This window comes from Enoplosus armatus, chromosome 1, assembly GCF_043641665.1.
Source record: "Enoplosus armatus isolate fEnoArm2 chromosome 1, fEnoArm2.hap1, whole genome shotgun sequence".
Taxonomy (NCBI): domain Eukaryota; kingdom Metazoa; phylum Chordata; class Actinopteri; order Centrarchiformes; family Enoplosidae; genus Enoplosus; species Enoplosus armatus.
In genome coordinates this window covers 79,271-103,483 of record NC_092180.1, presented here as the reverse complement: position 1 = coordinate 103,483, position 24,213 = coordinate 79,271, and the positions used below count along the sequence as shown (strand labels likewise).

The window sequence follows — 24,213 nt, the reverse complement described above, 5'->3', positions numbered from 1 at the left end:
CAGAAAAGAACAGAACTGAACCATGAAATATTTAGTGTTTCTGAAAACAACTCCCCAACAGAAACACAGATGTCTTGATATGTTTGGTAAACATGATTTAGACCCACATTTCCAACCTTTCAACAAGGAGATCATAATTGAATGTCTCAAATGCAGTTAAGAAATACCAGAATAGATTAATTTTATTAATTACAACAATAAAGAAAAATCTGAATATTCAACTTAAAGACATCACCTATTTGTCTTCTCTCTGCAGCCTTGATGGTTAGGACTCGTCTTCGGGCGGTGGTGGTGGACCCGGAAGTGGTGTTTGTGGCCAGCCTGATGAAGGCTGATGCCCCCGCCCTCGTGGCCTCATTTCAGTGTGACTTCACCTTGCAGGCCGAGGAGGACGGTACCCAGAACATGAGAGCCAACCTGAGGGAGCTGAAAGTCCTCGCCTGCCCCTTCATCCGAAACAAGGAAGACAAGGCCATCACCACTGTAAGGTCACATGACGTGGGCTCACAGAAGATTTATATAGTTTGACTTTTAAAAAAAGCTCAGTCATTTCCTGTCAATAACTGCTGGTGTCGTGGAAATCAGAAAACCTGAGGCTAGTGTTGGTAAGATGGTAATGAAATACTAGAACACAATATCTGTCTTAGTCTCTAGAAGAATTCTTTATTGCTTGCAGGCAAGAGTCACATACGTATATGGGAGAGACTGACTAAGAAATTGTCACATTATTCTGGGTCACAAACAAGTCACAAGATCCACCACCATGTTCTATACCATGCGATACTTTAAACACAGTACTTGTCTTTGTCTAGCTCATGTCCATGTGGATGATACTTGGCCTTTACATCCTGTCATGAGGTTGTCATACAGTGTCATGCTACACACACACACACACACACACACACACACACACACACACACACACGCTCTTTTCTTTTACCCTTACATGGTAATACTTATGTGTCACAACAATCACTTAGATTATATTTCAGTGCATTTTCCTCTGACAAGCACATGAACATTTTAACACAAACATTTCCATAACATTGGACACTGTAGTTTTTATCAAACAAGCAGGAGGAAGTCTTGCATTTGTTGGGGACTATTTTCAGCGGCAGATTAATCCACATTTGATGCTTAACAAAATACAGTGCGTGCACAATTATTAGGCAACTATTAGTGTGCAGAATTATTATGCAACTAAATGAAAAACTAAAAATTTCCCATCTCACTTGTTTATTTTCATTTATTAGAGTAAGAATAACAAATGAACAACTCGAAATTTACAAATAAACACTTCTGACATTTCAACAAATATTCAGTGACCAATATGGCCACCCTTCTTTTCAATAACTGTCATGAGCCTTCCATCCATGGAGTCTGTTAGTTTCTTGATCTGTTGATGATCAACTTTTTGTGCAGCAGCAACCACAGCCTCCCAAATGCTGTTCAAAGAGGTGTATTGTCTTCCCTCACTGTAAATCTCACGTTTAAGAAGGGCCCACAAGTTCTCAGTAGGGTTTAGGTCAGGTGAGGAAGGGGGCCATGTCATTATTCTGTCATCTTTAAGGCCTTTGCTGGCTAGCCACGCAGTGGAGTACTTGGATGCATGTGATGGAGCATTGTCCTGCATAAAAATCATGGCCTTCTTGAATGATGTAGACTTTTTCCTGTACCACTGCTTGAAGAAAGTATCTTCTAAAAACTGGCAGTAGGTTTGGGAGTTGATTTTAAGTCCATCTTCAACCCGAAAAGGTCCAACTAGCTCATCCTTAATAATAGCAACCCATACCAGTACCCCACCTCCACCTTGCTGGCGTCTGACTCGAAGTGGAGCTCTGTGCCCATTAGTGATCCAGCCACGGGCCCATCCATCTGGTCCGTCAAGAGTCACTCTCATTTCATCCGTCCATAAAACCTTTGAAAAATCTGTCTTCAGATATCTCTTGGCCCAGTCTTGACGTTTCAACTTATGAGTCTTGTTCAGTGGTGGTCGTGTTTCAGTCTTCCTTACCTGGGCCATGTCTCTGAGCACCGAACACCTTGTGCTTGGGCATGGGCGGCATGGTGGCGCAGTGGTTAGCACTGTCGCACGGGAGGTAAAGCTGGTTAGAGCGGTCCCCGGCTGCCCCCGTCATGTCGAAGTGTCCTTGAGCAAGACACTGAACCCTAAGTTGCTCCCGATGGAGACCAGCACCTTGCATGGCAGCTCGGTCACCATTGGTGTGTGAATGTGTGAGTGAATGGGTGAATGAGACTTAGCTGTAAAGCGCTTTGGGAACTGTGAAGGTTGAAAGGCGCTATATAAGTGAGATCATTTACCATTTACCATTTACTTCTGGACACTCCGGGTAGGTTGCATTTGTGGAATATGGCAGCACTGGAGGTTAATGGGTTCCTGGTAGCTTCACGTTTAATTCTTCTCAAGTCTTTTTTTCTCCACACGTTTCTTGCGACCCTGTTGACTATTTGCAACAAAACGTTTGATTGTTCGGTGATCACGCCTCAATAGCTTAGCTACTTCAAGAGTGCTGCATCCCTCTGAAAGGCATTTTACAATTTTTGACTTTTCAGAGTCTGTTAAATCTCTTTTTTGGCCCATTTTGTCTGAGGTAAAGAAGCTGCCTAATAATTATGCATACCTTGATATAGGGTGTTGATCACTTTAGGCCACACCCTCCCTCATTACACAAATACACATCACCTGATAATGCTTAAATCCAATTAGCATTCAAGTTTATATAGCTTGGAGTTGGAAAATATGCATGAAAATGACGATAAGGTCAAGATACTCACTTGCCTAATAATTGTGCACGCAGTGTATGTTTCCCATATGAAGTTCCTCTTTGAACTGAAAACTGACTCATGTTCAGACTGCAGGTTCTCCAAAAGGTTGTTCACTCACTATTAGGACAGTTCTACTTCAGATTTATTGTCATCTGTATTGGAACCACATCTGTACAATAAAAATCTTACCAAATCATACTCAAGTGACATAGCAGAAATATCTTCTGTGAAGATCTGTAAGGTCTCTTCCTCAGCTGAAACACTTTTCCTCCTTCTCTCTGACTCATCAGTCAGGTATAATTTCCCCCGGGGATCAATAAAGTAATTCTGATTCTGATTCTGACTCTGTCCAATAGGTGTTGAGACCCTGCTCAGTTGCCTTGGAAACCAAAACCCACCCCAACCAACCACTGAGCGGCTCTGTAATGGTGGAGGAAGTAATTGTCAAGGTATATTCAGTAATCACAGTTTTTTTTATTTGTCAATGAATATAATCAGATTTTTAAATGTTTTCCCCTTCAGACCAGTAGTGGATCTTTTGGTCAAACTGTGTGATTGTTTGTGTTGTCATCCCTCTGGACTCAAAGTGATGTCACTGTGTCATTATAATAAGTAACTGAAACAATGTAGTGTCAGTGAACTCATCATCAGTGTGCCTTTGTCCTGCAGATCTCTCCGTTTATCCTCAACACAGTGATGACGATAACAGCCGCCATGACGGCGAAGCAGCGTGACGAACAGAGTCAGGTGTCGAAGCCGGGCGTCAGTGACCTCTGGTCAGTCATGAACATCTATGGCTGTAACTACTGGTTCCTGGGAGTGGAACAAGCCACCGAGGTCACCGAGAGCTTCAGAGAGCAGGATGGACGCAACAAGGGCGAGAGCTTTGCCGCAGAGGTCAAGGTATAAAATTTCAGCTTCTTTAAAGATTTGATTCTGAAACGTTATCATCAAATCAAATCAAACTTTATCTTTATCTTTATTGGGTTAGGGTTAGGGTTTCCTCCAAAATTGCAATACAAGGTGCTTAACAATACAGTGAAATACAACAATACAACACTATGAAAGTAAACGTAATATACAGAAATATTAATATAGAAAATAAGAAACATGGTAGAACAGAGAGACCAGTGTTGCACAGTAGAAGAGGGTAGAATAAAATGGATTAAAGGAATGCTAAGCTAAAAGGGTATGTCTTAAGATTTCTTTTAAAGGTGTTTACAGATTGTGATGCTCCCAGCTCCTCTGGCAGGCTGTTCCGAGAGACGAGGACCACTAAATGCCGCTTCCCTGAGTGATCTAGAAGGAGCATACATTGAAAGCATGTCTGATGAGTAATCAGGCGCTATCCATTGAGTGATTTGAACACTGATAAAAGGATCTTAAAATCTATTCTAAAACTGATAGGCAACCAATGAAGGGACTTTAGAACAGGTCAGTCGTGTGCTCTCCTTCAGTACTTCAGTACAATGATCTGTATTTATAGCTTTATAGAGCCTGGGAGAGAAACCGTTGCACTTTATACATGTTTCTAAGGTGATAAACGGCCATTTTAGTGAGATTACTGATTCAAACCTTTGCTAGGAGCTTGAGGTTTTGTGCCAGGGATTTTAAGTTAGTGCACAGTATCTCTGGACCTTTGCTCTGATAACACTGGGGAACACAATTTTTGTTGAGTTAGGTCTGACAGCTGTTTTTAACTAATTTTTGGGTGCGGAATCCAAAACTGATCTCAGTTTTTCTCTATCACGTCACGTTTTTGAACTATAGGATCCCCGTTTTCTTAAAAATATGAAAAATACTGTACTTAACAGATATGTGTGTGATAGTACTGACCTATTGGGAGCTGCACACACCTCTCACCGCACTGTCTCAATTGTGACTGCACAAACAAGTTGCCACGTAGCTGTAGATGAGTCCAATCGTAATCAGCTGGCAAGTCTTACTACAGCTAAGCAGTGGAATTTTGCTTATCTGGAGGGTAAGCTGTGGAGAAAAAACTTGACGTGCTAGAAAAAAACTGACTGCAATTTTGGAATCAGCATGCCAATTTTAGTTTTAATCAGCATAAAAATCTAACTCAACAGAACATTTTTTTCAAATTGTTCCCCAGTGTAATTAAAACCTCGGTCTTATCTTTGTTCAATTGCAAGAAATTATGTGACAGCAAAAAAGAAAGGTCTGAAATTTTTTAACATATAGAGGCAGTCCCACCCAGTCACGTCTTTTTTTACCATACCTCTTGACATGGTAAATCTGTTTCCTGTTGACGAGGTGTTGTTGCCCTACAGGTGGTCCAGGTGACTCTGGAGTCCGGTTTGGGTCATCGGACCGTCCCTCTGCTGCTGGCTGAGTCTTCCTTCAATGGATCGGCCAAGAACTGGTCGTCTCTGCTGCAGCTGAGAGCCGACATGACACTGGAGGTGAGACCTGATCCTTTATACCCAAACCCGAACCTGTCCTTCACGCCTGAATCTTTCCGTCACATCTGAATTTGTCCTTGACACATGAACCAGAACCTGTTCTTTACACCCAAACTTTTCCTTCACACCCGAACCTTTCCTTTACACCTGAACCTGAATAAAATGTAGAAAAGTTGTCTTGAACATTAAAATCAATTCCCTGATGGATTACCTGTTAAATCCATATGCTTTTCCCTTTACTGTTTACTGTATGTGATCTTTTCTGTTTGAAAACATGACTTAACATTTGGCTAACTTAGCACTGGATATGTCCACAACTTTTAGTTGTAGATGTAGTCAGAATCAGTGAAAACAGTTGGGAGATGGAAGGCAGTCAATTGCAGAGGTCACATCCTGCAGGAGAGATGCTCCATGGTGCGCTGCAGTTTTATAAGTGAACTATGAGCAGGGCGCACACTTTTACTTTCTCTGACTGTAGGGAAATCTTATGTTTTTACATCACCGATGACAAAGAAATGCATTAAAACATCAATTTCACAGGTAAAACGTGAGTTTAGCCTGATTTAAACACACATACGTGTGTGCTGCCTGTCTCATTGTTCCAACAAATCCATATGGTAGCCCGACATTATATGTTGGCAATTCAAATAGGCCACAATTCAAATCTTGTGTCATATGCAGCTGTCTTTTATTAATTTTTAAATGCTCAATATGTTCCCATGACTCTGTTGCATTTGTCTATGTTAATGTGGTTGGAAGTAATCACTGAAACTCATGCCAATGGATTTTCTGATTGCCAGATAGTCTATATGAAAAAAAAGGAACCAATAGTTGAATCTTTGTATTGAGCAGCCAAAGTCAGGTATAGCCCTACTGGACACCCTGTCTGAGTCTGACGGTAAAACTGAGATTAAATACCACTATTAAAAACACCGGGAGAGTCCGGGACAGACTGACTCTGGACGGTAAAACTGAGGTTAAATTGTGATTTTCCTTTGGCGCTGGTTAAAGCCTCTTTGGGGGGGGGGGGGCGCCAAAAATTCCTCTATGCAAGAAAAACCCAGATGAGTGATGGCCGTTACTGCAGCTGCTGTGGTGACTGGAAAAAACAAACAAACATGTACAACATAAAGATATTTTATCATGTTTGATGTATAATGTTGACACCTGTTGTGTGTCTGCAGGTGAACTACTTTAATGAGACCCATGCAGTGTGGGAGCCTCTGATCGAACGAGTTGACAGCGGCAGACGCAGATGGAACCTGGAGCTAGAGGTAAATCTGTTAGCTGTTAGTCGCTGTTTCTGCCACTACTGCTACCTGCAGATGTTTTGTGTCTGTTATGTTAAACCTGTTTGAACTGTTCAAACTGCTGTCTTTTGTGTATTGTAATAAACCTCCCACTGTCCTAAAACTGGACGTTGTTCCTGACACACAGCGGTTTGGCATGGAGTGCAACTCATCAGAATCACATCTGACAATTTCAGACTGTTCAGCAGAATAATTCATAAATTAAGTGCATAGTATTTAACCATGAACAGTTTGAGGTTTCACACAGTTCTGTTCTCCCCAAGTAACTGTCTTCAGTTCATCCAAAATATCCCTCCCCTTTTGATGAGTTACCAAAAATAATCAAAGAGAGTATTTACAGTAAATTCACCTCAGTCAAACACAAACTGTTTGGTTCTGGCAGAGGTCGGCTCTGACATGCCGACTGACTTATCAGGATGCATTCTGCATCTCCACCACTGTGAGTCAAACCATTAACTCCACGGCTGTGCCATAATGGAGTACCCACTGTACTCCACATCAATCAGAGCAGCCGCCTTCTCACTGTAAACTTTGAACATGGCCTCCTTGGGTTCCATGACCTCAACCTCCCCTGAGATGCAGGGGAAATTTCTTCTACCCTAAATACAGTGCATCCGGAAAGTATTCACGGCGCTTCACTTTTTCCACATTTTGTTATGTTACACCCTTATTCCAAAATGGATTAAATTAATTTTTTTCCTCAAAATTCTACACACAACACCCCATAATGACAATGTGAAAAAAGTTTTTTTGAAATTTTTGCAAATTTATTAAAAATAAAAAACTAAGAAATCACATGTACATAAGTATTCACAGCCTTTGCCATGAAGCTCAAAATTGAGCTCAGGTGCATCCTGTTTCCACTGATCATCCTTGAGATGTTTCTGCAGCTTAATTGGAGTCCACCTGTGGTAAATTCAGTTGATTGGACATGATTTGGAAAGGCACACACCTGTCTATATAAGGTCCCACAGTTGACAGTGCATGTCAGAGCACAAACCAAGCATGAAGTCAAAGGAATTGTCTGTAGACCTCCGAGACAGGATTGTCTCGAGGCACAAATCTGGGGAAGGTTACAGAAAAATTTCTGCTGCTTTGAAGGTCCCAATGAGCACAGTGGCCTCCATCATCCGTAAGTGGAAGAAGTTCGGAACCACCAGGACTCTTCCTAGAGCTGGCCGGCCATCTAAACTGAGTAATCGGGGGAGAAGGGCCTTAGTCAGGGAGGTGACCAAGAACCCGATGGTCACTCTGTCAGAGCTCCAGAGTTCCTCTGTGGAGAGAGGAGAACCTTCCAGAAGGACAACCATCTCTGCAGCAATCCACCAATCAGGCCTGTATGGTAGAGTGGCCAGACGGAAGCCACTCCTTAGTAAAAGGCACATAGCAGCCCGCCTGGAGTTTGCCAAAAGGCACCTGAAGGACTCTCAGACCATGAGAAACAAAATTCTCTGGTCTGATGAGACAAAGATTGAACTCTTTGGTGTGAATGCCAGGCGTCACGTTTGGAGGAAACCAGGCACCGCTCATCACCAGGCCAATACCATCCCTACAGTGAAGCATGGTGGTGGCAGCATCATGCTGTGGGGATGTTTTTCAGCGGCAGGAACTGGGAGACTAGTCAGGATAGAGGGAAAGATGAATGCAGCAAAGTACAGAGACATCCTGGATGAAAACCTGCTCCAGAGCGCTCTTGACCTCAGACTGGGGCGACGGTTTATCTTTCAGCAGGACAACGACCCTAAGCACACAGCCAAGATATCAAAGGAGTGGCTTCAGGACAACTCTGTGAATGTCCTTGAGTGGCCCAGCCAGAGCCCAGACTTGAATCCGATTGAACATCTCTGGAGAGATCTGAAAATGGCTGTGCACCGACGCTTCCCATCCAACCTGATGGAGCTTGAGAGGTGCTGCAAAGAGGAATGGGTGAAACTGCCCAAAGATAGGTGTGCCAAGCTTGTGGCATCATATTCAAAAAGACTTGAGGCTGTAATTGCTGCCAAAGGTGCATCAACAAAGTATTGAGCAAAGGCTGTGAATACTTATGTACATGTGATTTCTCAGGTTTTTTATTTTTAATAAATTTGCAAAAATCTCAAACTTTTTTCACGTTGTCATTATGGGGTGTTGTGTGTAGAATTTTGAGGCAAAAAATGAATTTAATCCATTTTGGTATAAGGCTGCAACATAACAAAATGTGGAAAAAGTGAAGCGCTGTGAATACTTTCCGGATGCACTGTATGTGTTTGAGTTCACCAGGTCTCTCAAGGAATCTCTCCCACCACCTGAACCAACTCATCACCAGGTGGTGATCAGCTGACAGCTCTGCCCTTTGTTTAAAGCATTTGGCCGCAGATCTGATGATTCAACTACAATTATAAACTGCCGACTTATGTTATTTATGTTACTTAACACCTATGTATTAAGGCCCTGACTAGCACCTAAGTGCAGTAACATCATAGGACAACTTGGATGTAGAGTGTACATTGTGCAGGTTTATTATGTATCCATTCATTATCTATGCTTGCTTATACTGTGCAGTTTAGAGTCTTCAGTTCACCTGCATGTCTTTGGACTGTGGGAGGAAACTGAGCACCTAGAGGACACCCTGTCAAGTACAGGTGTCTTTAGTAAACTCCACACAGAAAGAACAAGCCAGCCCTGGACCTGAGGTGAGGTGACAGTGCACCAGTGTGCCACCCAGGTTTAAATAATATTATAAAGAGTACAGTCTGGACCTCTGCTCTGTAAGAAAAGTGCTCTGAGATAACGTCTGTTGTGATTTGGTGCTATGTAAATGAAATTGAATTAAAGATGGATGATTATGTTAAATTAGTTAAGAATCATGGGGGAAAACACACTCTTTCTTTCTTGTATCTTTGTTCCTGCAGATGAAGAACAACCCGGTCCAGGACAAGAGTCCTGTTCACGGAGACGACTTTGTCATTCTTCCTGAACCTCGCACAGCCATCAACATCTGCTCCAAAGACACCATGAACATCACCATCTCCCAGTGCAGCCTCAACGTCTTGCACAACCTCGCCAAGGTACTAGGTCTAACATCTTCTATGACCTTGCCAAGGTACAACACATCGCAACATCTTCTATAACCCCACCAAGATACAATGCATGGAAACTTCTATAACCTCGCCAAGGTACAACACATTGTAACATCTAACATCTTCTATAACCTTGCCAAGGTACAACATGTCGTAACATCTAACATCTTCTATAACCTCGCCAAGGTACAACACATCATAACATCTAACGTCTTCTATAACTTCGTCAAGGTACAACACATTGTAAGAACTAATATCCTCTATAGCCTCACCAAGGTACAAAACATCTTAACATCTAACATCTTCTATAACCTCGCCAAGGTACATCTTGACATCTAACATCTTCTATGACCTTGCCAAGGTACAACACATTGTAACATCTAATATCCTCTATAACCTTGCCATGGTACAACACATCGTGACATTTTCTATAACCTCACTGCACGGAGACACCAGGACAGGTAGAACAGTTGAAACAAAAGCAGAATCCACACCAGTGGATACACCTCAGGTTACAGGTCGATAAGTCTGTAAAAAAAAGAAAAGAAAAGGCCTGTATCACAACCAGCCTGTCCCTGAAGTATTTTTATGTGTAATTCATAAACAATAATGAACACTCAATGAATGAATAGCAGCAAAACAGCCCATTATAGATATACATTACTAATTTGTGAGTGCTATATTTTGATCAGGCATTCTCAGAGGGCACAGCCTCCACTTTTGACTACTCTCTGAAGGAGAAGGCCCCCTTCACCATCAGAAACTCTCTTGGGATTCATCTCATCGTGCAGCACAGCACCAACCTGAGGCCAGTGGGTTCACCAGCACAGGGAAAACTACATGAGCTGTCGGTTGATCAGACCATGGATCTGGAGTACTCCATGTTCAAACCATCATCACGAGGCAAACTGTCGGCTCTGCAGCGGCAAGAGAGCTGCCTGTTCAACCTCACCATCGGTCAGAATGCTTCACTTTCACTTTCACTTCAATCTCAATCTATCGTACAACATTCACACCAACATTACCGTTTGCTGACAACATGTAAAAGAAAGAGTTTTCAGGCAGTGGAGCAAAAAATAAAGCTTTCAAATTCTACACACCTGTGTTTGTGTAGACACCATGAGCATATATTGTGTTGTTATGCAGCCGGCTTCATGCCAACTAGCTTGGACCACTAGGATTGATTGATTGATTTTATTTATGGATTCTCAGAAAGGATAACATGTTAAAGTGAGAACACTTATTTCCAGCATGGTCCAGAGATGTTAGAAGACAAAGAAGAAACAAAGAAACACAAGACATTCCACATAAAAATTAAACAACACAATCCTTAAATCCAAAAGCACATCGCCACCATCTAAGAAATGAAATATAAACTCCCATCTTCAAACAAAAAACAGCTAAAGTAACAATATCATTGCAAATATCATAATATCTGTGACCCTCTTCCATGAAAAAGTCCTAACTTGACTCCTAGAAGCTCCTCTTATATTTAAAATCTCAATATGTAGCGGGAAAAACTTCTGGCTACATTACTTACTTGAGGCCCTTTTCATGAATGCACACTGGCCCTGGTATTATAGTTATGCTGAATAGGACCATTGTTATCTAAGAACACAAGTATTTAGGATCATTGATAATATTATACACATGATGCAGCTTCTGTAGTTCTACTCTGAGCTGTACACTGGCAGCAGTCCTACCCTTTGAATTCTTCACTACCAACATGACTTTGAGGGGATGCATTTAATAAATACCGAATAATATTATTTTGCATCACCTGCAGTTTGTTCTTAAGTTTAGCTGTCAAACCATTTTTACCAAGCAGAACATGACACTGATCAGTGACGACACGAGAAGTTTCTTAACAGAAAACTTGGGAAGCCTTGTTCTGTGAAACAGGAACTTGAGTTTGGTGACACACTTAGATAATATCTTTGCAGCAATAGATTCACAGGAGAGTGACTGTTCCAATATTATTCAATAATAGACACATTAGCCAAAGTGATAGCACTGACAGATTAATGCAAATTTGTTGAAGGTGTTCTAAACATCAGAAACACAGTCTACCAGGACTTTTGGATGGTGACAGTTAATATTTGTGAACTGTCCAACAGGAGAACCTGATAGTGTGTGAATATACATTAAAGATGACTGACGTGTAACTGAACCCACAGTTCCTTCAGGATACAGCGAGATCTCCAACGTTGCTATAGACAAACCTGGTCGCCGTCTCTACAACATCCGCGGTCCGATGCTGCAGGAGGCTGTTTCTGTGCTCCTGCAGATCGACGCTGCTGAGGGCAACAAGGTCATCACTGTCCGCTCACCACTGCAGGTCTGAATCACAAATGCTCAAAAACCTCACCGCACAGTTCTCTGACAGTCGGAACACGTTGTTGAAGAACCAACAGCAGGAAAGCTTAATTTTGAACTGTTTGTGTTCTCAGATAAAGAATCACTTCTCAGTGCCATTCACTATCCTGAAGTACTGTCCAACATCCAGAAGCCTGCAGAGCGTCGGACAGGCCGAACCTGAGAGAGAGTTTCACATCGCCTTAGAAACGTACAGGTAGCATCACACTGCCTTGCTCAGAGCACAAGGCAACTGAAACATTTCTGACAGCATGTGTCAGAAATGTTTCCTATCTAATGGCCTTGTTGAACCAAATACATCTGCCCAAACCCAAAAACTATTTGGGGACCGACTGGAAAGTCTGATGAAATGCCAAAGTTATGTCCAGTTGAAGAATTCCCAGTCAGAGGTTACATTGTGAACTGTGAGGACCCTCTGGGTCAGCCACGGCCAGCTGGTTTGAGTCTTGTTCTGGGCTTCTGCTTGTGTTTTGTGTCTCCCTTCAGGTCCTGGAAGGCAGAGTTTGTATTTTTGTAACTGGGTGACTGAGCACTGTACGATGGTTCCAGAGCAGAAAAGAGTCCTTAGTCTGGGAATAGTACTTTCTGAAGGTTCAGGGACTGTAGGGGGTGGGATTTTTTAGGGCTGACAGTTGCTGATTGGTCAAACACAGACACCATGGCTGCTTCAACTTAAACTGAATGAATATTTGGATGAGGGCTGGACATTTCTTGTTGTTAATTAATGTTAAATGTTCGCTTTGCTTGCTGCTGTAAGAAAAAGAGTAAGACAAAGAGAGTGAATGAGAGAGAGAGAGCAGTGGTGATAGAGAGAGCTAGAGAGAGAGTTTCTACAGACTGTCAGACTGCAGTGCTGTCAGTATAGGTCTTTGTAGTTCCTCTGGAACCAGGTGTGCAAGTGGACAGCTCCAGGTGCTGCCCCAGGTGTTCAGGAGATGTTGACAGTGTAGTTTTATCCCCCTCCCCTCCAGATGTCAGCTGTTTGTGCGTCCGGCGGGACATCTGGACGATCAATATGGTCCGTCCTCCACCTGCGTGGCGTGGAAGGAGCAGGTGCATCGCAGCTTGGAGGTGCGTTCAATGCTGCAGTGTCCGGCAACCGACAGCAGCCTGCTGCCGCTGATGGTCAGTGCGCTGGCCGTCCCTGACGACCTGCGACACATTGCCAGCCACGGAGAGGAGGACTGGGACCCCGCCTACGTCATCCACCTCCACCCTGTGGCCACTCTACGCAACCTGCTGCCCTACACCGTCCGCTACTTGATGGAGGTACGACCGTTTCCACTGAAACAATCAGAAATAATAAAAGGTCTTTTCATAGAAGCAAGATTATGGATTTATCAGGGTCATGTGAATTAGAGTTGGACTGGTTAGATTTAATGTTATTTGAATCCATCTTTTCTCTTCAGAGCTCAGCAGACTCTTGTGAGCTTCAGGAAGGCAGCACGTCGGACCTCCTGAACGCTCGCATCGCAGGTGAGATCGTGTCGTTGGTGCTGATGAGGTATCAGGGCCGCGACTGGCATGGACACGTTCGTATCGAACAGGAAATGCCCGAATTCTTGGCCGTGTGTCTCACCTGCGACTCAGACACCAACATGACGTTGGATGTGAGCGTTCACGTGACGAGGACGACGAGCCGCCTGCTGCTGTCGCTCTTCAGCCCATACTGGATCATCAACAAGACATCTCGAGTGCTGCAGTACAAAGCCGAGGACGTCAGCGTCAAACACCCGGCCGACTACCGAGACATCATCCTGTTCTCTTTCAGGAAGAAGAACCTCTTCAGCAAGAGCAAAGTGAGAAAATACCTGGACATCTTCAGACTGCTGCCAGGATCCCAACATATATCTGTCTGTTAACACTCATATCAACAACCAACAGCTAGAGAGAGAGAGAGTGGTGGTTGAGAGAGCTAGAGGGTGAATGAGAGAGAGAGAGAGAGCGGTGGTCGAGGGAGATAGAGTGAATGAGAGAGAGCGGTGGTCGAGAGAGAGTGAATGAGAAAGAGAGAGCGGTGGTCGAGAGAGATAGAGAGTGAATGAGAGAGAGAGCGGTGGTGGTCGAGAGAGATAGAGAGTGAATGAGAGAGAGGGAGAGTGTGGTGGTCCAGAGAGATAGAGAGTGAATGAGAGAGAGAGAGCGGTGGTCGAGAGAGATAGAGAGTGAATGAGAGAGAGCGGTGGTCGAGAGAGAGTGAATGAGAAAGAGAGAGCGGTGGTCGAGAGAGATAGAGAGTGGATGAGAGAGAGCGGTGGTCGAGAGAGAGTGAATGAGAGAGAGAGAGCGGTGGTGGTCGAGAGATAGAGAGAGCGTGGTCGAGAGAGATAGAGAGTGAATGAGAAAGAGAGAGCGGTGGTCGAGAGAGTTAGAGAGTGAATGAGAAAGAGAGAACGGTGGTCTAGAGAGATAGAGAGTGAATGAGAGAGAGAGAGAGCGGTGGTGGTCGAGAGAGTGAATGAAAAAAGACTGAGTGGTGGTCGAGAGATTTAGAGAGTGAATGAGAAAGAGAGAGCGGTGGTCGAGAGAGATAGAAAGTGAATGAGAGAGAGAGCGGTGGTGGTCGAGAGAGATAGAGTGAATGAAAAAACAGAGCGGCGGTCGAGAGAGATAGAGAGTGAATGAGAGAGAGAGCGGTGGTCGAGAGAGATAGAGAGTGAATGAGAAAGAGAGAGCTGTGTTTTCATCAGAATCTTTGTGTTTGTACATGAACTCTAACCTTTAAAAACATATGATGTTATATTTATCTATGTAATTTTGTAGCACTAGCAGAGAGTCTGTTATTGACAGCACTACTTCACTGTGTTTGTTGTTGCAGCTCCAGCTGTGTGTCTCCACCAGCTCCTGGTCTGACGGATTCTCTCTAGACGCTGTAGGAAGTTACGGCTGCGTTCGCTGTCCCGCCAACAACATGGACTTCCTGGTAACTAAAAACCTTCCTCATTGTTCAAAACAAAGTTTTTGGTCACTTTGTGTTGTTAAATTTGGACTTCAGGGTTGGATGAGACAATTTAACATCCCTGGATTTAAAAAACAAAACGATCTAACCGTGACACCTTTTTTTTTAGCTTCACAAATATGAATATTTGCTGGTTTTAGTCTTCTATGAGACTGAAGATCTTTTGGACTGTTGGTCTTAACAAGACATTTACTGTAAATAAGTCAAATTGTGATGGATTTTATAGACCAAATTTAGAAAATAATCACCAGATTGATTCATAAAAATAAATGCTTCTTTGCTCTTCACACTTTTTCCTTCATACTTTGTGTTTTTGTGTCCAGGTGGGCGTTAGTATCCAGATGAGCAGTTTTAACCTGACCAGGATCGTCTCCATGAGTCCTTTCTACACTCTGGTTAACAAGTCGTCGTATGAGCTGGAGGTGGGAGAAGTCATCAGCCAGACCTCCACCAAGTGGCACTACATCTCCTCCACCGAGGTCAATATGACTCCTCTTCATTTTGTCACATAGACTGCCAGTATCAGACAACTACAATTCCCAGAGAGCATTGCTGTGAGAACCGACAATCAGACAGTTTCAGACGGTGTTGCTGTCTGGCTGATAGCTGGCTGAAGTCAGAAGTTGATCTCTGTGCAGAGTTTAGATCTAAATATACAATCCTGATGTCACAACGTCTCCATAGTAACAGCTGCTGATTCTTTGGGTATTGTAGTATTTACTATTTTTGTACAATTTACCCCTGGGGATCAATAAAGTATTTCTGATCTGATACTGATAGAGAACTCTACTCTACGATCAACTCTTTGTTGATGAGAGACTGACTGAACCCTGACTTCAGGAGCAGTTCTGTTTATGTATATTCACACCTCAGACTACCGAGTGGAGCATCCTGTTTTGTGAAGTAAATGATAAAGAGACATTCAGATTGCTGCTTTGTTTGAAAGAGACCATTTTGGACCGTGGTCCAGCCTGTGTTTATGCCAATTTTTGTGCTTTCCAGGAACATTCTGGTTTATTTCTGTCATCACTAAATCTTACAAAGTTGCAGCCCCTCAGTGGCAAGAGCAGCAAGTAGTCCCAAGAGTGCTGTTATATAGTTGGTATTCTGTTGCTGTTGTGTTGCAGTGCCTCCCTCTGTGGCCAGAGAGCAGTTCGGGGAAGTTATGTGTCCGTGTGGTCGGATCTGAATCCACCTCCAAGTTCTTCTTCTTTAACCGCCAGGACAACGGCACCCTGCTGAGCCTCGACATGGTCAGTGTGTTGGACCAGTGATATAAGCTGATTTGACCCTGAGAGTTTAATGCATTTCAAGGAGTTTTATGTGTGTGTGTGTGTGTGTGTGTGTGTGTGTGTGTGTGTGTGTGTGTGTTTTTTCAGGGCGGTGGGATCATTGTGGACGTAAACATCTCCGACCTTTCCACCGTCATCAGCTTCAGTGATTACTATGAAGGAGCAGCTCCGGCCCTGCTGCTCAACCACACACCCTGGGTCACCATCAGCTACAGGCAGAGGTCAACACACACATACACGTTTCACATCCCTTGAGTTTTCACATCCAGGGGCCCCATTATTTACTGTATGGACAATTTAATGGAAATGTAACTACCCTCTCTCTTTTTCTGGCTCAGCGGCTCTGAGATGGTTCACCAGCTGAAACCTGGTGAGGCTCAGCGGTTTGCGTGGGACGACCCGGCCAGCGTCCGAACGCTCAGCTGGAGCTGCATGGAACATTCTGGAGAGCTGGACCTGCTGAAGGTCTGACAGTATGGGGTTCATTTAGTCCGTTAATAAAAACGCAAAGAAAAGTGGAATCACATACCATCCAACAAAAACTGCAACCCAATACTGGTCACTCCAAAAATGTGACAGAGCTTTAATGAGAAATGCAAAGAAATTTGATTTTTATCTAAAATGGGTTAGGTTTAGGGTTAGGCTTCAGTGGGACAGTCTTTTGGTTTGTGTTTGTTATTTTTTATTTGCGATTCATAGTTTTACTTTGCATTACTCTGTTTTTGTGAGCAGTCATTGTGTTAAATGGACAAATGTTCTAGGGGATGGGATTGTGTGTGGTGCTGCTCTTCTATTGGTCCGATAAACTGTCAGATAAACTGAGCCTTTCTAACCCACGGACAAAGATGTTTGTTCAGGTTGTCCTGCAGCCCCCAAGGGGCCAAAGAAATCAATTAAGGCAGCATGAAAGGTAGTTCTTGATCTGGGAGACAGCTGTTTAACAAAAAATTCTTAACTCACCTTTTTTGTTACTTTTAACCCTCCTGCATGACATCAGGTTCAGACAGGAGGCGGACATGTCATTTTTTTATTCTTGCCTGAGCAGTAGCCTGGCTCTTCACACCAAGGGTTGGCCAGCATGGGATGCATATTTGATCAGAATCAAATCATTTATATCATACATCATTTATGTCGTTTATAGATTATCATTGTGTTATCTAACCAGATTCGCTCGTGGTGCACCGAGAAAATACATCAGTCACCAAAACTATCACTGCAGATCATGAGCCGGCTGCGGAGCTCTACAACCTGTCTGAACAGCTTAATTGGTTAACAAGGGCACTGAAAGGAAGCAGGAAGTGCTTCCGCCTGCTGTCTGAACCTGCTGTGACAATGAATAAACTTCATCCACTGAGTGGACCTTGAATGAAGAAGTTTTTGTTATGTCAGCTGTTGTATTTGCATCTTGTTTTTCTGCCTTCCCCTTTTCTGGGTCCTCATAAAGATAGTAAAACAAGTCCAGAATCACACAGTCCTTCCCTGACAGTCAGTCTGTGCCCGGTCTTTGGTTCAGGACGAGATGGGTCAGTTCTCCTACGACAGCCTGTCCCAGGTCCACTGGGTTTCCTTCCTGGATGGACGTCAGCGGGTGCTGCTGTTCACAGAGGATGTCGCTGTGGTAACAAAGGCTCGGCAGGCCGAGGAGCTGGAGCAGTTCCAACAGGAAGTGAAGGTGTCACTGCAAGTCCTCGGACTGTCACTGATCAACAACACTAGCCGGCAGGAGATTGCTTACATTGGCATCACCAGGTACACACCAACACATCACCAGGTAACACATCACCAAGTAAACACCAACACATCAGCAGGTAAACACCAACACATCACCAGGTAACACATCAGCAGGTAAACACCAACACATCACCAGGTAACACATCACCAAGTAAACACCAACACATCACCAGGTAAACAGCAACACATCACCAGGTAACACATCAGTAAGTAAACACCAACACATCACCAGGTAACACATCACCAAGTAAACACCAACACGTCACCAGGAAACACCAACACGTCACCAAGTAAACACTAACACATCACCAGGTAAACACCAACACGTCACCAGGTAAACACCAACACGTCACCAGGTAAACACCAACACATCACCAAGTAAACACCAACATATCACCAAGTAAACACCAACACATCACAAGGAAACACCAACACATTACCAGGTATGCACTAACACATTTCTGGTAAACACAGGTAAAGGACAATGAGGTGGATTACGCATGTGTGGTTTGTGTTTGTATCTCAGGTGTGTTTCTGTATTACAGTTCAGGTGTGGTTTGGGAGATGAAGCCAAAGAATCGTTGGAAGCCGTTCAGTCAGAAGAACATCAACCTGCTGGAGAAAACTTACCAGAGTCAGCTGAGCGGAAAGACCGAGCGAGACTGGGTCAAACTGGAGACCAACCTGGAGGTCAGAGGTCAACACATATCCAGACGTATCCCCCACACTCACAGACTGAATACAGACACCCAGATTGAATACAGACACCCAGATTGAATACAGACACCCAGACTGAATACAGACATCCAGACCAGGGGTCTTCGACGTTTTTCAGGCCAAGGACCCCCAAACTGATGGAGAGATGGAGCAGGGACCCCCTACTATATATATTGTATAAAATTGTGTTTTATATTAAACTGGGCCTAGTGCCATGTATAAACATAGCTACCCTGTTATTGTGCATTCAATACTAAGCTATTCAAATAATACACAGGTTCATATATTCATGTTTTTATTTTAAACATACATGTAGAAGGGACAGTGAATCCTCAAGCCATCTGTAGATGGCACACATACTCCCACAGTGAGATGTCTGACCCTGATGAGTAGCACACAACTTATCTAACCTTGGATAGATGGAGGTTGTCAGGCAGAGGGTCATATCAGCCTCAGGCTGCAGTCTTGAACTGTATTTGTTTTTCAGGTAGGTGAGTGAGGAAAATCCACTTTTGCAAAGATATGTTGTTGCAAAGGGCAAAAGGCTCATCATTGCTTTTGCTGCCAATTGTGGAAAGTCTTTCTGGCAAGTGATCCAGAACTGGGTGAGTGGTTTAGTTTCATATATGTTTCTGAACGTACTGTCAGTGGATAGTTCGATGAGCTGATCCTCCTCTGTCACTGTCAGACATGTGCCGTCTGCTGCGTTGTCTCTGAATGGAAACTGTATCCATGTCTTGTCCCTGCGCCAGGAATCAGCCTCAGAAAAGTAGTTCCTAAATTGTCCCTCGAGCGCCTCCAAGTGCGCAAGAATTGCGCGTGTTACGGGAGGCGAGAGCACAGCAGAATCTCCCAGCTCATCCACTGATGGAAACATGGAAAATATTCCCTCCCCGACGCGATCCCTCCATCTTCTGATTTTTTTGAGAAAGCCTTCCATTCTGTCATACAGCTGAATGGCATGTGTATTGCGACCTTGCATAGAACTGTTAAGTTTGTTCAGCTCAGCGAAAATGTCAGCAAGATATGCAAGTTTGGTGACCCAGACATTGTCACTGAAAAGTGCAGCCAGCTCTGTGTGCTACCGAATAGACATGCGTAATTCCAACATGCGTGACAACACTGTTCCACGTGAAAGCCATCGAATCTCAGAATGGTACAGTAGCGCAGTGTGCTCTTCATCCTCAGCAGCACAGAGATTAGAGAAGAGACGCGTTTGCAAAGCACTCTTCTTGACTATATTGACAACTTTCACGACCGAGTCCATGACATCTGACAATTCAGCGCTCATGTCTTTGGCAACAAGTGACTCCCTGTGTAGCATGCAGTGCGTCCAAATCACTTGCGGAGCCACATCCCTTACAAGCGCGATTAGTCCACTTTTTAAACCAGCCATGGCTCTTGCACCGTAGGTGCACAGCACAATACATTTTGCCCATGGAATGTAATTTTCTCTGAAAAAAACATCAATCACTTTGAAGATTTCAGAACTAGTTGTGCGTTCAGGAAGCCGCTTACAAAACAAAAATTCCTCCTGCATTTCCTTTTGATCGACAAAGCGCACAAACGCCAGAAGCTGGGCGTCCTTTGACACATCTGTTGATTCATCCAATTGTAATGCAAATGCTTCTGCCAACCTCAGCTTCCTTATCAGTTGCACTCTTGTTTGTGCTTACCCTTATCAGCTGCTACATCAGCAGCAGGTGCCGCCTCGTTACTTGCATTTTCACCGGTGGTTTCTGAGGTGGAGGGTATCTCTCTTGTGCTTGTGGAGTTTTTTGGTCGAGTTACAAAACGATCCATTTTCGCTCATAACAATGTCCATACACTTGGCATATTAATATACTGGCCTCAGTACTGGCTGTTGTGGATAAGAGCTGCAGTGTTTTAGACCAGGAATATCTTGCAAAAATGATTGCAAAAGGATTCGTGGGTGAACTAAATGTCGTCGTTTTTTTTATTTGTTATTTGTTCTATTTTTTTTTTTTTACAAATGTATCTTCTTTTCAATATTATGGCAGCGTGCGTCCTTGTGTCTGGGATCTTAGTCAGCTGGGGACTGAATAGGCTCTCGGCTAATCACGGGGAACCTGACAGAGCCAGCGTGTAACATGCAGCCTCGTGATTGGCACAGCAGCAATAGGATCGGGTCCTCCTCTTTGTGTACAGGAGGCTTGGAGGGACAGGTCTAGCTTGAGAGAGAGCTCCTGTGTGTCGCTGAATGTGTGCATTGCTGACTGAAAGATAACATCTTCTGCCTCCATTTATCCGTTCGCTACACTATGTTGGATTCATGTTAATGTGTATTTAAAGACATTTAAATTTGTGAAAAATTGTATAATCAACCAAAATTTTCCCAAAAATTCGACCCCCTGTTGAAGACCTCTGATCTAGACTGAACACAGACACCCAGACTGAACACAGACACCCAGACTCCCCCACACTCATAGACTGAACACAGACACCCAGACTGAATACAGACATCCAGACTGAATACAGACATCCAGCCTCCCTCAGCTTGAACCTTCACAAACTGACAAAAATGCATCTAAACAGACTCACACGAGGCAGTTGATAACTGACGATCAGATTTCAGTCGTTTGTCCAATGAGCCTAGTGAGAGTGTGTGATGTCACTGGTCGCTAGGTAAACCTCAGTGGAGCCACCATGATGATGCGTCAGCCATTTGCCTGCCAGGTGAGGAGGAACTTCCTATCTGGGATCCAGGTGGAGTTCAAACAGTCGCTGCATCAGCGCAGCCTGAGGGCCCAGCTGCACTGGCTGCAGGTAAACACACACACCTAAACACACACATGCTCAGAAACACTTGTTCACCTGTATGACTGACTTGGTTTCTGTGTGCAGGTGGATAACCAGCTGCCAGGTGCGATCTTTCCCATCGTCTTCCATCCTGTTCCACCTCCGAAATCCATCGCTCTGGACTCAGGTGGATCATCTTAATTACCTGCTTCTTTAATTGAACCCGTTCACATGGAGAGGCTCCATCTTTTCTCTTTTCTTCCTCACAAACCAAAGCTGACATGCTACACTAACCTTAAAGAGCTCCTCTGCAGTGTTTTTAACTCCAGTAGCTAAAGTTCATCATTGATAAAATTGACCGTTTGTCGTCATTTTCTGAGGCGCTAACATGTCATAAAATGTACTTCATGTTACTTCATCCATGCAACTTACATAGAAAATCAGCAGAAAAAGAATAATACTGAAGAATACTGAGTCAATCTTAGCTGACCAAAAATGACATCGTCAACACTTTATGTTGACAGTAAAGGCCTACCAGTGCTTCACTGAAAACAAAATGAATTCATTGCGAAGAACGTGCAGGAAGTGATAAATATCAGCAGTAGCTAAACACATTGAAATTAGCGCACGGCAACACATGAACCGAGCAAAACAAAAGATATAAAAGTATTTAATGTGGATCATTCACACTGTAGCTGACAGATTGCACTAAAGGACCGAGTAGCACCGTCAGGCTTTACTGTTGTTAGAGGCAGAAATAAAGAAGGAAATTAAACAGAAAATGTTTAACAATAATTATCATATATGTTTTTGTGATTCAGTTTGATTGCTGTTTGTTGTCATGATGAGCTGAGTCTCTTTAACTTTACCTCCACAGAGCCGAAGCCATTCATCGACATGTCTGTCATCACCAGGTTCAACAAGCACAGCAGCGTAATGCAGTTCAAGTGAGTAACAAGCAGTTTAACATGAGAGTAAACCAGTTTAACATGAGAGTGAACCAGTTTAAAGTGCATGTAAACCATTTAATAGTGAGTTTGAACCGGTTTAGGGTACAGTAAGTTGCAAGGAATGTCTCAGCCAGTAACAACTTCAGAGATAGGGTTAGGGTTAGAGATATCAGCACCCTCCTTTGAAAGTTTTCCGGGCACACTTCAGAATCCCCCAGGAGGAGCTAAAAAACGAACCACATCATCTGCAAAGAGCAGCGACACAATCGTGAGGTCACCATACCAACACTCTCGACAGATCGACTTCAGCTTCACAGATGTTTCTTGCTGAGAATACAGACACAGCTCTCACTCTGGTTATACAAGGTCACTGAATGACTCGTAGTAACGGCCCTGGTAACCCATACTCTAATAAGTCTTCAAAACATATGAAGACTGGACAGACGAACTCCCAAGATCCCTCCAGGATCCGTTCTAGAAGGCGTGGACGTCTCTAATCACCTCTCTGCTATCTCTGCTGCACTTTTACAAATATTAGTTGTACTTTTTGTGTGTGTGTGTGTGTGTGTGTGTGTGTGTACTTTTGTGAATAATTTGGACAATGATAACATATGACAATGAGACACTCATCTGGAAAATGGTCAACTCACCACTTTGCAAACTCTCCTCCTGCCGATTCTGCTAACCGGCCAGTCAATGTTTTCAAATGTAAACATCGGAGTGAGCATCAAGGAAAAAGTGGAGGGATTAAACACCAGCTACGATCCCGGCTGCGATCTTCTCTGCCAGCATCCTGCTAGCCAATGTACAAGCGTTGGATGAATACAGACATCCAGACTGAATACAGACATCCAGACTCCCTCACACTCACAGACTGAATACAGACATCCAGCCTCCCTCAGCTTGAACACACCACCTTCACAAACTGACGCATCCAAACAGACTCACACGAGGCAGTTGATAACTGACAATCAGATTTCAGTCGTTTGTCCAATGAGTCTAGAGAGAGTGTGTGATGTCACTGGCCAGTCAAGGTTTTCAAATGTAAACATCGGAGTGAGCATCAAGGAAAAAGTGGAGGGAATAAACACCAGCTATGACCCCGGCTGCGATGTTCTCTGCCAGCATCCTGCTAGCCAACATACAAGCGTTGGATGATTAGCTGGACGACCTCCATGCCCAAATCAGTTTCCAATGGGACGATCTTCTGACCAGAGACTTTGAATGGTAAATGATCTCACTTATATTTCAACCTTCATGGTTCCCAAAGCACTTTACAGCTAAGTCAAATTCACCCTTTCACTCACCAATGGCGACCGAGCTGCCATGCAAGGCAGGCTGGTCTCCATCGGGAGCAACTTAGTGTTCAGTGTCTTGCTCAAGGACACTTTGCTCTAACCAGATCTACCTCCAGTGCTACAGTGCTAACCACTGCGCCACCATGCCGCCTGAACCTGACCCACACAGACTCCATGTCTCCAGCTTTCCCCGGGATGCAGGAAGACTTTATGGAGTCAGATGTTCCCAGTTCGGCCTCACTACATGTTTGAGTTTACCAGGTCTGTCCAGCAGCCTCCCCACCATCTGATCCAACTCACCACCAGCTGGTGCTCAGCTGACAGCATGCGTCTCAAAACTCCTCCCTCATTTCAGTCAGTTTCTGGATGCTTCTTGGTTGCATTTATACTTTTGTTTTAATATGAGATAGCTTTCTGGTTCTTCCAAGATGAAGCTTGTTCTGATTGACAGCTGGTTTTGGTCTGTCTGTGGAACAGGAGCTGTTTTCTTTACATGAGTTATAAAGTACGCTTATAACATCTGTGTATTTGAATATTGTAACTGTGATGTG

General features: G+C 43.8%; 1 protein-coding gene across 2 annotated transcripts in view; it reads left to right on the top strand.

The window, feature by feature from the left end:
- The window catches only part of vps13c (vacuolar protein sorting 13 homolog C), a 98,844-nt gene that overhangs the window by 60,818 nt on the left and 13,813 nt on the right, over nt 1–24,213 (top strand). For both annotated transcript variants that reach the window (XM_070907817.1, XM_070907809.1), the window contains 21 exons: nt 257–483; nt 3,144–3,236; nt 3,457–3,690; nt 5,079–5,210; nt 6,395–6,484; nt 9,412–9,567; nt 10,272–10,536; nt 11,757–11,917; nt 12,030–12,151; nt 12,927–13,224; nt 13,365–13,754; nt 14,774–14,878; nt 15,238–15,393; nt 16,042–16,167; nt 16,294–16,427; nt 16,545–16,671; nt 17,720–17,955; nt 18,483–18,627; nt 21,301–21,441; nt 21,520–21,601; nt 22,292–22,361. In XM_070907817.1, coding sequence (XP_070763918.1) covers nt 257–483; nt 3,144–3,236; nt 3,457–3,690; nt 5,079–5,210; nt 6,395–6,484; nt 9,412–9,567; nt 10,272–10,536; nt 11,757–11,917; nt 12,030–12,151; nt 12,927–13,224; nt 13,365–13,754; nt 14,774–14,878; nt 15,238–15,393; nt 16,042–16,167; nt 16,294–16,427; nt 16,545–16,671; nt 17,720–17,955; nt 18,483–18,627; nt 21,301–21,441; nt 21,520–21,601; nt 22,292–22,361 — 3,490 coding nt within the window. The remainder of the gene's footprint in view (nt 1–256; nt 484–3,143; nt 3,237–3,456; nt 3,691–5,078; nt 5,211–6,394; nt 6,485–9,411; nt 9,568–10,271; nt 10,537–11,756; nt 11,918–12,029; nt 12,152–12,926; nt 13,225–13,364; nt 13,755–14,773; nt 14,879–15,237; nt 15,394–16,041; nt 16,168–16,293; nt 16,428–16,544; nt 16,672–17,719; nt 17,956–18,482; nt 18,628–21,300; nt 21,442–21,519; nt 21,602–22,291; nt 22,362–24,213) is intronic.